The sequence below is a fragment of the Polypterus senegalus genome, chromosome 13 (genome assembly GCF_016835505.1).
Source record: "Polypterus senegalus isolate Bchr_013 chromosome 13, ASM1683550v1, whole genome shotgun sequence".
NCBI lineage: Eukaryota > Metazoa > Chordata > Cladistia > Polypteriformes > Polypteridae > Polypterus > Polypterus senegalus.
This window is the reverse complement of record NC_053166.1, coordinates 89,764,931-89,777,797: the sequence shown is the minus strand read 5'-3', so window position 1 is coordinate 89,777,797 and position 12,867 is coordinate 89,764,931. Positions and strand designations below refer to the sequence as shown.

At 35.5% G+C, this 12,867-nt stretch overlaps 1 protein-coding gene across 1 annotated transcript in view; it reads right to left on the bottom strand.

Moving 5' to 3' along the window:
* Positions 1-12,867, bottom strand: part of LOC120543317 (protein KASH5-like) — a 55,227-nt gene that overhangs the window by 18,911 nt on the left and 23,449 nt on the right. Inside the window, exon 8 of the mRNA XM_039776353.1 lies at positions 8,522-8,578. Within this exon, the coding sequence (XP_039632287.1) occupies positions 8,522-8,578 (57 nt within the window). The remainder of the gene's footprint in view (positions 1-8,521; positions 8,579-12,867) is intronic.

The following is a 12,867-nucleotide window of genomic DNA, read 5'->3' as shown; positions in this document are numbered from 1 at the left end:
TGTTTGATATGTTTGGTCAGCCTTGATGTTGTTTTTAAAGTGCTTTATAAATAAATAAATAAACTATATGCATTTTAAATTCCAGTACTTTTAAGGGATACTGCAGAATTATTTAATATTATGATTATTGTACAGTGTCAAATCATTTCTTATAGTAGAAATTGTTTGTGTGTATTGATAATAACAATGGTTTTCATCTGTTATCTTTTGCTTTTATTTTGTGTCTGTGTAACAATGTCTCATGCTGTATTTCCTTCTGGGATAATAAAAGAAAAAAAATGTATTTTTATGACTTGGCCCTAGAAGCAGTGCACATCTAGCCATAAAACGTTTTGCCTGTTCCTTCTGAAACTAATCACAACCTCTTAAAATGGAGAAGGAATACCAATGAATAATCAGTTGTCATATCTTGACATGTACTTCTCAGTTTCCCATTCATTAACATTTATAATACTCCACTATGGCTATGAATTTCTGTTTAGCTGTCACAATGTGGAAATATCAGTCTTTGATTAAGTTCTAAGATTCTTGCAAATTGCAGCATGGCTTTTCTCCAGAAATGCTGAATCAAATATGCAATTTGAAAATATTCTGTTTTATGTAAACCTAATTTTAAAGATTTCTATACTTTGTCTTTACTTTGACACTAAAGGTTATTTGTTTTTTTTGTGTTGATCAATGGAAAACCTGACATATAATAGAGTAACATGTATAAAAACCAAGGGAGATTCATTTCCTATTATTGAAGTTGGAGCTATCAGTTTTGTTAAGAACAATTACCATGATGTTAAATTATAAAATTGCCCTTTGTGGTCTTCTTTTAATAATCACATTTATAATTAAGCAAGTAATGTGTCATAGTTGCTAAACTGCTGAAGTTTAAGCCTCATTGTTATTGGCTTGCTGTATTTTTGACTGTAAGACTCTTGAGAAAGTAACTCAACCTAGATGAATTGTAACTGTAATAATAAATATACTGTATACACACATATTTGCAAAAGTTCTCAAACCATAGTTATTTCAAAATTAGTTTTAACGTGATTTGGCTTCTTGCTGCTCAGGTTTGTTGGATAATAGTTGTCTGCTGCAATTGTTAAATAGTACCCAGATTTTCAATTGGATTGAGATCTAGACTGTGAGAGGGCCATTTTTGGATATAATTTTTTTTGTTCTGCTATTTTAAGGTTACTTTGGATTGGATTTGGGATCACTGTCAATGTTCCCTCTAAGCTGAGCGCGTGAGCGATCGCACACACGAATTCAGAGCGTCACTCATACTTCCCGCACGATCGCTCATTCCGACGGCGTTGCTCGTACTTATCGCGAAAATTGGTGCTCATAAATTTTTGGCTTAAACAAAATGTCGCTCATAAACAATGTTTTTTGCTCACTATATGCTACTCCTTAGAGGGAACATTGTTCACTGTCCTGCCAAAAGTTTTACTTTTGTTTGTGCTTTATATTTTTGTGAGGCCAAACCAGTTTTATTTTGTGCTTGTATTTACACTATCCATATTTGATTCTTTCCTGCCTATTCCCTGTTAATGAAATTCAGCCAAGCAGTATAATGCTACCATCACCATACTTCACTTCCTGGTGTTTTCTGAAATGTTGCCAATGTTACCACTGTGCAAAGCATATCTATTTGAATAATGGTGTAAGAGCTACAGTATATCTGACCACAAAACCTTCCACACCATCACAACTTGGACTCTCGTATGCTTTTCAGCAAAACTTCCAATATTCTGATGGTAATAAATTACTTTGTGTGACCCAACCAACACAAGTCAGCTGTTGATGTGGAGGAATAAGGATTTTTTTTTTAGGCAATGCCTGGGAGTACTGATGTAGTATTCATTTCCTATTAATTCAACAAACAGTACCCAGTGGCAGCCTCAACCAATGTGATATTGATTTGTACCTTGTTTAAAGAATTCACTGGTAGAGGATAATTGTTAGGAAATTGTCTTAGGCAATTGTTTTAAACATGTGTTATCTTATAGCTGCCATAATACAGTGACTGAATATTTACCCAAACAGCTTATTTCTTTTTCTTCTTATGATTTTTTAACATTATGTCTCATTAAAAAATAATCTTGAGTTTCAGTGCCTTTATATTAAAAATAGCACAGAGAACAAAATTTCAATGTAGGATTGTACACACATTATATTGGAAGCGAAGGTATGTGATACAGTTTACATATTTGTAGCTAGAAAACCACAAAGGAGAGAAAATGAATCACATACATTAAAAGTTTTTTATTCCTATGCTTTTGATTCCTACCAGGAATCATCATCAGAGGAATTAAACTTACAAGAATCCAAGGCAATATATGGCCAATCAGGAGGAGAGGGTGGGTGCATGGAGGGAGGGAATTAAAGTCTTATTTATTATTTGCATGTTCTTTTTTTCAAAGGCTGCATATGCTGGGTTCATGTTAAAATGTCTGGTGTGGATCCCCCAGGACGGAAGAAAATCCCTTACCCGTCCAGTATGCCATAATGGAAGAATGGTGCACTTAAGGACATTACCCAGCTGGGATGCCTTATAATGCGTGTCCTGATTGAGATATCTATAGATTGATAAGGAATACTAGGATTTCTCAAACTAAATAAGGAGAAAACAGACATTTTAGTGATTGAAAAAAATGGATTTAATGAGGTTATTAGAAATACACTTGATCCATTAGGATTAAAAGTCAAGACGGAAGTAAAGAATTTAGAAGTAATTATTGACTCTGACCAGAATTTTAAATCACATATTAATCAGATTACTAGGACAGCATTTTTTCACTTAAGGAATATATCAAAAAATAGATTCCTTATAACTTTGCAAGATGCTGAAAACTGAAGACACATTACTTTAACATGGATTTATCATAGCTTCATTTTAGTTTAATCCTGATGCTCTGTATATTCAATTAATTGTCATTATTATTCATGGTGGCTCTAAAATCCGTACTAACCCCTACTTTCTCTTCTGTTCTTTTTCCGGTTTTCTGTGGTGATGATCTGCGCCGCCACCACCACCTATTCGAAGAAACGTGATGTCCCTACATTGATGGATTAAAGGACAGGGTCTTCATGTATAAATGGTGCATATGCACAAAAATGTTGTGTACCACAATTTCCATGCTCAGATTGTGATGTATAAAACCTAAACTTGGTGTAAAGCCAAGCACATTTTCACTGTAGCTGAAACCCTGGCGTACGCAAGTTCTCCGCTCGGTTTGGCAAACTGGCGCCACTCAGCGTCAAAGCAGTGCTACTGTTCCAGTGTGTTTTCCCTTTCTTTTGACGCGGCTTTATCATATATACTGAAATTAACCACATATTGTTTATTAGTTTAAGGCATCTGATTGTATTTAACCTGTAACAATATAATGGTCCACAGAATGGACAAACTATTCTAAATACCATAGCTGCTTTAGTGTTGCTACTCTCAGTGCACCTTCTTCTTCTTCTTTCAGCTGCTCCCGTTAGAGGTTGCCACAGTGGATCATCTTTTTCCATATTAGGGCTTGTTTATACTTCAGGCTCAGAACGCTTACGCATCCGCATCATGGCTACCACGCATTCCCAGTGTTCATTTGACGCGGCCTCTAAGCAGGTCCTCAGAAATTAACGTGACGTGTGCACGAGTTGCAGTACCAGCAAAAAGTTGGGGGACGCAGTGTGCTAAAAGTTGAAATGTGACATCAGAGTCTCTGATTACTATCTACATGTGACAGAAAGCCGCTTTGCGGATCCTACGAGATTGATGTGCGCGCTTCAATGTTTGGTGAATGGTTCGATGTGGTGAAGCAAAATGAGGACATACAAATGCATTTGTGTTTCTTTTATATTCAAGTGTCACATATTCCCGATCGTAATAACACAATACATTTTAATATTCTCACATACCATCTCATGTGCCGTCTTTTTTTTCTAGGGCTTCCTCCGGACCTGACAGCAGCGGCAAACAGCAATAGATCGCCACACAGAACACATTAAACGTATGATATTCCAGCTCTCTGCAGATTTAGAATCCTAAGATGTATACTTGATATCACTTTCATGATGAAATGCATTAAAGTATGTATGTTACATTTTACAGATAAATCATTAATTTCATTTAAATAATGAATATTGTTGATATTTACACACATGGGGTGACACAGTGGCACAGCGGTAACACTGCTGTCTCGCAGGGAGCCTCGTCTCTGGTATTCTCTGCATGGAGTTTGCATGTTTTCTTTCTGGGTTTCCACAGTGTGCTCCGGTTTTCTTCCAAAGATATGCAGATTTGGTGACTCTAAACTGACGCTAGTGTATGCGACTGCTTGTATTCAGCTTGCGATGAGCTGATGCTTGTCCAGGGATTGTTTCATCCTCGTGCCCAATGCTTGCTGGAAACGACAAATCCCTGGATTGTTGGATTTAATCATTAAACATTCTTTTCAGAGATATTGCGGTAAGGTATCATTGGAATTTAATGGGTGTTCCAGGCAATTTTCAACACAGCGAAACCAAACCTGTTCTCACTGTGATGACATCTCACACTGCCACCTGGTGGATTCCTCTAGATTTCTGTAAAGTACGTGCACAAGTATAAACAGTAAAATGCTTGCATAGCCGGAGCGTCTGTTGCACCATGCGTCACGTTGTGTTAATTACAAACCCAGCCTAACTCTCACTGCACCACTCAGAGTATTTATATCACTGTATCTGAGTGTGGAATCACAGCTCTACAGCATATGTTTGCATTCTTTTAATTGTGAGACGCAACTGTCATCTCTATCTTGTCATGGAGCACAGTTTAAACTTTTGACTAAAGGGTGTTATTTCATGTCTAGAGGGCTCTAATAATGTTAAAAAACATATTTAGAAGTTCGTAAACAAGTTTTCTATGCTTTAACTGCGAAAATATTCGATTTATAAATAAAGAATCCTCTTTGCAGAAATTCCTTTATCGCAGTAGAGTCTGGAACAGATTAACCGCGATAAACGAGGGTTTACTGTATTCATTTAGGTTTTTACTGAAAACATGGATGACAATGGTTTTGATGGCATTTTTTGAAGAAAAAAAAATCTATGATACTATGATAAGCTGCAAGGGGTTACACAAACAGTAAGCAATATACTGTGAGCAGTTCTCTCCCTGCTTCTTTCTGTTTTAATCTGGCTATTATTATTTGTAAAGCAATTTGAGCTACACTTCACACAAATGTGTTGCATAAATATATGTTGTTATCAAATACAACAATGTGGTATATTGTCTAGGTGGCAGGAGATTTACCTGTCAGACTTAATTAATTTCTTTCAAAAGAGTATATTTCAGATTTGTGACCCCTCTTTGCTCACATCCTAATATCGTTTAGGTTTCTAGTGGGCCCAAAAAACCACAGGTTTGCCACTGTCTCCAAAATGGCTTTATAGGGGACATTGCTAGCAGAAGTTGGAAGGTTCCTGATAGATAATTTTAATTAAAAAAATGTATTAATTACTGAGGGGAAACTGTCTTTTCACATGAGCTTTAGGAGTCAGAGCACAGGATAGTCACTGTATGCATGTTCTGTATATAAGATCTACAAAGCAGGGCTGGAATGAGATAGCAATTTGCATAATGAACCCATACTGGTAGGTCTGCTCCAAAAGAACCATGTCTCTAAATAATTTTGTTATATTCAGATGGTTTGTCTTAGATTATTTTTTGTTCTTTCAGTATTCTTATGTTTTTTTACTCAACCAGTAAAAATTGTTATAAAATATCTATTTTGCCTGCTACAATTGCTCATTGTGTCCCTGGGCAACGTTGATTTAAGCAACTGAAATCACTGGCCATGTCACATTTACCAAATACATGCCAGCCGTCCAGCACTGCTGTGCTCGTCCCATTTTCTGACAGTCAATACTGGAATGCCTTAAAGAACCTGTGCTGTATGAAGGGTTAACAAGGTCTTAGCCTTTTTTTCTTTTTTACATTCTGTCATGGAACATAAAATAGAAGACATAAGACATACAAACCTTTCTTTTGCTTGTGAGGACCATAACACCCACCTTCCTTATTCCTCATTGCTGCATTATATGCATTTTACTTCCAAATGAGTATTCTTTGCCAACACTCATGTACACACCGCCCACCCCTACAACCTGTTTGATTTAGTCAGGGTAAGCTGTAAATTAGCTGAAGTGAGTCAATGGGTATGTCACATTATGTGACTGTTTTAACGTATGGTAAATTATTTTGTTAATCATTTTCACTTAGCTGTGAAATCATCCAGACCTAGTATTTTCTATATCTCTAGTAGCATGTGGACATAGCACAACAATCATAACATAAGAAACTATACTGATTAACAATTCTATCTTAACATTATAAGGTGTAGGACAAAGAGAGCATTGGTTCATTTCGCTAGGTCTTGAGCAGCACCCTAATCTGCATTCAAAAAGAAATAATGCTGCAGCTCTACAAATATTTGGCCAGTTTGCTCTCTTCGTTTCATCTGATAACAAAGGTGTTAATAAAGGATGAGCTGACATGTCTGCAAAGACACCTACAGTCAGAGGATACCTAAAGGGCCATTAAAATTAAGTGTGTAACCTCTTGTAACCCAGTCTGAAAAGAATGCAAAGGAAAACATGTATAAATATAAAGATTACATTAATAAATCCATTGTGAAAACCTCAAGTCAGAATTCTTCCACAAAAAAACAAAGTAGAAACCTTGATTAATTGTCTACAGTGGAAAAAATTCAGTTGAAGTGTTTTGAGTGTTACAGCCAGTGAGCACACACATCCGAGACAGTTTTAAGTTCTGGTGGAACAGACAGCACTTTACTGTTCTCCACTTATTTGCCTTGTATGTATTCTGTTATACATGATGAGTCAAGAAAAAAAATAAATGAGAAAATCTAAAGCTCTAGTCTGTATTGACTTTCAAAGTCCAAAGTGATCATGTACAACTGTTAAGCTCATTACCTGAATTAGTAAATTATAATTCTCTAATTTCTCCGTCAGTCTGGCTTCTACATTTTCCTTCTGTGAGAAAATAACAAACTGTAATATTATAGTTTCGTTCACATTGCTCTTTATAGGATTTATGATGCAACAACTTCAGAACATAACAAACTAATTACAGTTCTAAACTGATAATCCTATTAGAAACACATTGTTTTTATCAGTACTGGAGTCTTTTAATAAAATCTCATCAAGATTACTTTTTTCATATACGCTACATTTTCCAAATAATTAAAATAAAAACAGTTTGCAAGTATGCTGAATTTCAACGTGTCCTGTTTTATGCAAAAGAGATGATTTTTTACTAACAAAACCAATATCGTGTACCATTGTTTATGACGTTCTTTTGTTTTTAAATACAATATGGCAAATGTAATAACAAAACATGCAAATATTATCTCAGTTTCCTCATCCAATTCTTCTTCTTCTTTCGGGTGATCCCATTAGGGGTCGCCTCAGCAGATTGTTTCCACATCCATTACAGATCATTATTTAAACCAGATTTTTACACAAAATGGAAGCCTGACTGTACAATTAAGTGAGTACACGAAATAACGGCACAAGACTATACACCGATCAGCCACAATATTAAAACCACACAGGTAAAGTGAATAACATTGATTGCCCCATTACAATGGCTCCTGTCAGGGGCTGAGATATTTTGGGCATCAAATGTACAGTCAGTTCTTGAAGGCGATTTCTTTGAAGTAGGAAAAATAGGCAAGTGTAAGGATCTAAGCAACTCTGACAACAGCCAGACTGTGAAGGCTACACAACTGGGTAAGACGTTCACCAAAATGGAAGGCTTTTCCTGGTATGCAATGGTTAGTACCTAACAAATGTGGTGAAAGGAATGACAACCAGCGAACTGGCAACAGTCATGGGTGCCCACGGTTCACTGATGCACGTGGGAAGAGAAGGCTAGCCCATCTCATCCAATACCACAGAAGATAGCACAAGTTACCGAAAACCTTAATGCTACCCATGAGATAAAGTTGTTAGAACACATAGTGCAACACAGCTTGTTGTGTTATGAGGCTTCATAGCTACAAACTGGTCAGACTGCACATGCTGAACCCCTGTCCAATGTTAAAAGTGCCTACAATGGGCTTGTGAGCATCAGACCTCTATCAGCTGATTAATGCGTTCTTGCCACACTGAAAACATCTTTCAGGAATGGATTGAGAATCATAACAAAGAGATCTAAATTGAGCAAATTTCAATCTGATCGAACAACCGTGAGATGTACTGGAATGACAAATCTGGTACATGGTGGCCTTAAAGATATAAAGGATCTGCTGCTAGTGTTGTGGTTCCAGATAGCAGAGAGCACCTTCAGAGGTCTTGTGCAGTCCATGCCTCGACAGGTTAGTGGTGTTCTGGTGGCATAAGGCGGACCTAAATAATTTTGGACAGGTATTTTTAATGTTTTGGCTAATCAGTGTATATCTTGAATAGTTAATTTAATAAAATTATTATATATTTAATACATTTATTCATTTTCCAATTATGTCAGATTTACCTCAGTAAGTTGTTCTTCCTTACTGGCTAAATTTCTTTGGATGCTCTCCAGAGAAACCTGAGAAGAAATTGTGAACAAAATCCTTTTGCAAAACTGTAAGACAGAATGAGTTCACTTTTTAATTGTGGCTTAAAAACATAGCTTTAAACTTGTTTACTTGGTACATTGTTACTTTTTATATTCCCTTACATATGTTTCTTATTGAACCATTTTGATACTTCTTCTTCACTCATTCTCACAATTACCATGACAGACTCTCTGATGTTGCTGCCACTATTAAATGTTCCTGCTCACTTCAAAATCTTATCGTGCTATTAATAAAATTAATTTTTATGTTTCTGATTTTTTTTATTTCTATAGTACTCCTCCCTCCCTCTGCTAAATACTGGTGTGACGTCAGGTCTTTCCTTTTATATTTCTTATGGATTGGTAAGAGACCATGTCTTAAAATTTTATTTTTTTACACTATTAAAGTGATAGTGTTGGAAAGCGTCTTTATGATTTAGAATTCTATCACTTTGCACCCAGTCTGATCTCGGCTTTGTCCCACCTCCCATTCTCGTGCACAATTCCCCATGGGATACAATATGGTCTCCTCATTACGTTTGTAAGGCTTGTTACCAGTCTCTTTAAAATCAAAATCTTCCAGGCTCTCTAGGATCTATATTATCCTATACTACTGACATATAGTATCATGTTGAAAAACATGTTGCTCCTTAAATGAGCTGGCATATTTGCACTCATATCATTCACATCCCTGAATTTTCCAACTTGGTATTGATTGGGAGCTGGCCTAGATAGCTCTGGTCTTATGATGTTCATGAAGTGCTCTAAAACTTCCTGGTAGACAGCTGCTGTCTTTATAAGCTTGTTTTAACTTTCCTAGTTTAACCTTTCTTTTTTACTTGACTCTCTGGTCAGTGTTCAGGATACAGGGCATTTGTTTATCTAATTCTCATCCTTCCAACCCTTTTTACTTGCTACTTCATTTCTTTTCACCTGAGATGAATCCTGCCTCCACTCTTTGCCATGTGCTTTGCAAATCATTTTATAAACAAATAACCTCTGATTTCACTCTGATTCAATGATCTCTCTCCACTGGCTTACCCCTATCTACTAAGGTAATATATTCAGGAATGTTTGATTTTGCTCCACTGACCTTAACCCTTCCCTCAAAAACACTTTCTAATGAATCTTTCCTCTAATCCCATTTGCTACCTTTGTTCGCTAGGTTTGCCTACCACCTTTTTGTTCTGAGACAGTGACCATTTCTGTTCTGTTTGGGTACAAATTTGTCACTATATTTCCTAATCCCTTTCTGTATATCACTCCAGTGCACAAGACCTCTTTTTGTTGGTGCTCTCTCTGTATTCTCACTTTTGTCCTGGCATTCTTAAAGCAATTTAGCCTTTGACTCATGAAGGAAAACCCCAGAGCTTGTCAATTTTAATAACTGGCATTGCTCATTTTTCAACTTCATCTGCCTTGAACTATACTTATTGAAAATCAATTGGGCTTCCATTAATTCCTTTGAGAACTGGTCTGCCTCAGCTAGGTCAATTACAGAATAATCATCTGGGCTCCACTAACACTTCCTTTGTCATTCTTCTAACCTCCTCAGGCAGTGTAGTTGGTTTCCTATTTCCCTAATGTTATCTTTACCATTATCCATACATCTGTATATGTTGTTTTGTTCCAAGTATCTAACTGGGGTATTTATGGGAATAGGTGGGATTACATTGGAGTTGGCAATGGATGACATGTGGGTTATACCATTCTTTCTTAACTGGCTTGTCTTCGTGTTTCTTGTGAACAACTTTTCTGAATTAATAAAAAACTGACCACAAAGAAGTTCCCTGATATAAATGTTCCAGTTAATGACATCTTTTTGAAGCATAAGCTTAGTATTTTTAAAAAGTTAAGGTTATTTTCACCAATCAATAATTGTTTGCTATCAATTGTTTCCTTTAACAGCTACAATTGCAGCCAATAGGGCAACATTCCAGAAACAAAAGCATTAAAACCTATTAGGTGTACCCACTTTTATACAACAGAATGCTAATTTTTACAATGTTAGAATCTTTCTTATTACTGAATCCATTTCAAGTCATTACTGATTTACATTTGATTCTCTCCTTCTCTTAAAGGTAATAGCTCAGTTCAGACTTATGAAACATTGTAATATGGCTAATCTGAAAACTTAAAGTAACACTACCAAATTTAATTGGGCATCAAGGGAAGAAAATCCATGCAAGCACAGTTACAACATTCAAACTACATATAAACGATAAATGAAAATGTGATTCAAAACCTGGACACTGGGAACTACAAAGCAGCAAGGCTAACAAATGATAATTTGATTATAATACAATCAGTCTTAAATTAGAATGCATAAATTGGAAAAGAAACAAAAACTGAAAAAGTTTCCCGTTGACCAGTCTACACTGATTGACTATATGAGACACGCTCTTTTTAAAATTCCAGATTTTTACACGCTAACTTTGGAATTGATTTAAACTTTAGTTGTTACACTTTATAAATTCAGTTTTATCAGTTCTGGGACTATTAAGACTCATGAAATTAATTGTAATTCCTTAATTTGCAGGTGCTACCTGTGTTCCCCCCAATCAGGATAATGAAACTAGTTTGGAAAGAGTTGAAGTAAGTTTCATAGACATATGACTATTTCCTGGTGACTGTACCAAGGCTTTTGTGATTTTTGCAGAGGTAGAGTTCTTCTTAATGAGATTTTTATTTTTAGTGCAGTGCGATCATTTTAAGGGGAAGCTAAAGATCATGAAAGAGTCAGACATCATCACCATACTAAAATATCTAACAGAACAGGTTCACAGCCTAGATGCAGTGAAGAATATGAACCAGCAATCTCTTACTATGTCTAGACAAGTAAGAATTGAACAAAGCAATAAAACATAAACAGATCACCCTTAAACTATTTGAAGCTGTTTCATAAATGGCTTTTATGTGTTGTTTTTCCAGAATGTTTCAAGAAATGGAAGCATCAAAACAGGTATATATTAGGTAAGCTGATTTGAGTTCAAATTAAATACAATTAAGTTACATAGTCTATTACAGTCTTGTTAAATATAGAACTGCAGGGTGCTCGGACTGGAAGTAAGACTTCCATTGTACTCTGTATATGCAATAATACTGCTGCGCTGCTACTAGTATTACTCCTCTACATTTAATATAAAGGCTATAGCAAGGATAACACTTAAAACCAAGATATTGTTCTCCAGTTCTTAAACCATTACAATGACGTTTAGTATATTTTTGACACATAAATCTCTAAACGACTTAAACTTCCCTATCATACAGAAAAAATTACACCTAAATCCCACTACATAGAGTACACTATGATCATTCAAAATCATGTCAGATTAAAATTTCAAAAGTAAATAGAATTACTGTAACAGACAGTGCCTATATTTATAGAGTAGGTCTTTCAAACTGTGAAATGACCATCAGGCCTTTCAGTTTAAGAACTTAAATCAACTTATTAACGTATTACAGTATAGGCATGTTGGAGCTGAAGCTGAGGCTAATGCACATTGTTTTAATGATTACATCATATGGTCAGTTTGACAGTTAAGCACTTCTTTTTTTTTCCTCCTCTCTATTCTCATTAACATGCAACTGCACATGGTGTACCTTGAAAGAATGAAATGTCTTTGACAAGCAAAATGACATTCATTTAAAAGTTTGGCTAAGGTAGGGCCAATGTAATCTGGGAACAAAGATCTTTTGACACTTAACACAAATTTGTTACTTAATAAAACAATATATATTTCTGGATTTTTTTTTCTTTCTTCCAAAATAACAATTTGTTGTGTACTGCAATTTTGAATATGCTGTATTAGAAATTAAACTGTGGCCTATACACGGAAATGTGCTGTATAACATCAAATGGAAAAGAATGAACACTCTATTCTTTCACTGCTGTGGAACAGGTGCTTTCAAAATGCAGTATATACAATATCTGCTTAAACAAGAGAAATCTGGGCTATGACAATGAGTTAGTTTTAGCAAAGACTAAACTATTGTCTAAATCACTTTTAATAGGAGCGTAATCTTTTTAAGTAAAAACCGAGGAGTATGTCTATCTACTGCGTAAATGTGGGAGTCTGCTGTCAACATATAGTATAAAGTTGTGATTTATAATAAATCTGTGCGTTATTTAAAGTAAGTCCTTAAGTTTCTGATTCGCTATTTCATATATGCTGCTGTAATTAACATCTTCATATATACCTCAGTAATTATTGCTATAGCAGTAACACTTGTATATTAAATGTATATTAATGATTCACCAGTGTTCTTTCGATTATTGG